Source organism: Penaeus monodon, chromosome 28 (genome assembly GCF_015228065.2).
Source record: "Penaeus monodon isolate SGIC_2016 chromosome 28, NSTDA_Pmon_1, whole genome shotgun sequence".
NCBI classification, from domain to species: Eukaryota; Metazoa; Arthropoda; class Malacostraca; order Decapoda; family Penaeidae; genus Penaeus; species Penaeus monodon.
This window is the reverse complement of record NC_051413.1, coordinates 7,618,047-7,619,377: the sequence shown is the minus strand read 5'-3', so window position 1 is coordinate 7,619,377 and position 1,331 is coordinate 7,618,047. Positions and strand designations below refer to the sequence as shown.

Here is a 1,331-nt window from a genome sequence, read left to right as displayed (position 1 = left end):
CTAAGGTTACTAAACAGAGAATCCGTCATGAAAATCATCTCCCCGGGCCATGAGGAGGAACTCTTCCCCCTGTTCCATACCCCTTTGCCATGCATCTTCGCCTTATTCCTTTACCAAACTCCATTGCCGTATACATTTGTATTATCCCCTTGGTATATCTCCTTTGCCATATCCTTTTGCCGCATCCCTTTGCCATATCTCTTTCCCGTATCCTTTTGCCATGCCCCGTCGCTATATCCCACTGCCATCCCTTTGCGGCCCTCATCTGTCATATTCCTTTTCCGTTTCCCTTTGCCGTATCCCTTTCCTGGTACCCATTTACAATACCCATTAGCCATTCCCTTTGCCGTACCCCTTTGCAATACCCCTTTACCATATTCCTCTGTCATATCTCTCAGCCACATCGCAGCGCAACCGCACCTGTATCTAAGGAAGACGGCGGGTCGCTTCCCGTCCTTTTTCGTGAGTTTCGTAACAGGCAAAGGGTCCTCGAGTTCAACTTCTTCGGCCGAGTATGCGTCCGTCAGGTAGGTCTTGGTGGTGTCCTGCGGCACGTGGAAGGCCCTCATGGCAGCAGTCAGGAATTCCTTGACGGAGGCTGCGCGCGAGACCGTCACTTGGCGGAACATGCGGCGCTGAAGGGAGCTGTTGCCGTCGAACACCTTCACGACTTCTGGGGGCGAAAGCGAAGTGTGAAATGCGCAAGGGCGGGCGGGTGGGCGGGGTGGGGGGGATTGGGCGGGAAAAGGATTAAGCAGGAAAGAGAGAAAAAGAAATCGGTTATTTCAAAAACGTCGAATTAACTTTCGGATGCAATGATACTGGAAGATTCTTTATGTTGATGAATAAAGAAACTAACTCTACCAATCCCGAAGAATGCCTTCGATTATTTGCTTTATTATATAATATGTAGCTTTTTATTAAATTCGCCGTCTTTTTTATGGTGTTTAAACTCCACAAAATGAGGATCTTTTACTACCACAAGATAAGCCTTTGTTATCCCTGTCCCATTATGTGCTTCTTGATGCACAGGACGTGTGATTGGCATAAAGGATGCCTTTCAGCACGTGAACAAGGATCACTGAACTTCAAAATTCATAATAAATACCTCATTAACGCCTGTCACAGTATAAAAGACTGTTCATGCGATACAGAATATACAGAGAAATAAAACATAGTTTTGCACCTATTTCGATACATCTGTGCCTTCCGCCTCGCATAGAAACCTCATTCCACTTGGCACTGCTCCGGAATTTCTGAGCCCCACCCCCGGTGCTCGCGGCATGTCTAAGGAGCTTGAATGATCACAGTCGGACAAAGCTTTTATTGGG

At 47.3% G+C, this 1,331-nt stretch overlaps 1 protein-coding gene across 2 annotated transcripts in view; it reads right to left on the bottom strand.

Moving 5' to 3' along the window:
- LOC119591351 (diacylglycerol kinase theta-like) overlaps positions 1 to 1,331 on the bottom strand; it is an 81,122-nt gene that overhangs the window by 20,252 nt on the left and 59,539 nt on the right. For both annotated transcript variants that reach the window (XM_037940087.1, XM_037940086.1), the window contains one exon: positions 421 to 673. In XM_037940087.1, the coding sequence (XP_037796015.1) occupies positions 421 to 673 (253 nt within the window). The remainder of the gene's footprint in view (positions 1 to 420; positions 674 to 1,331) is intronic.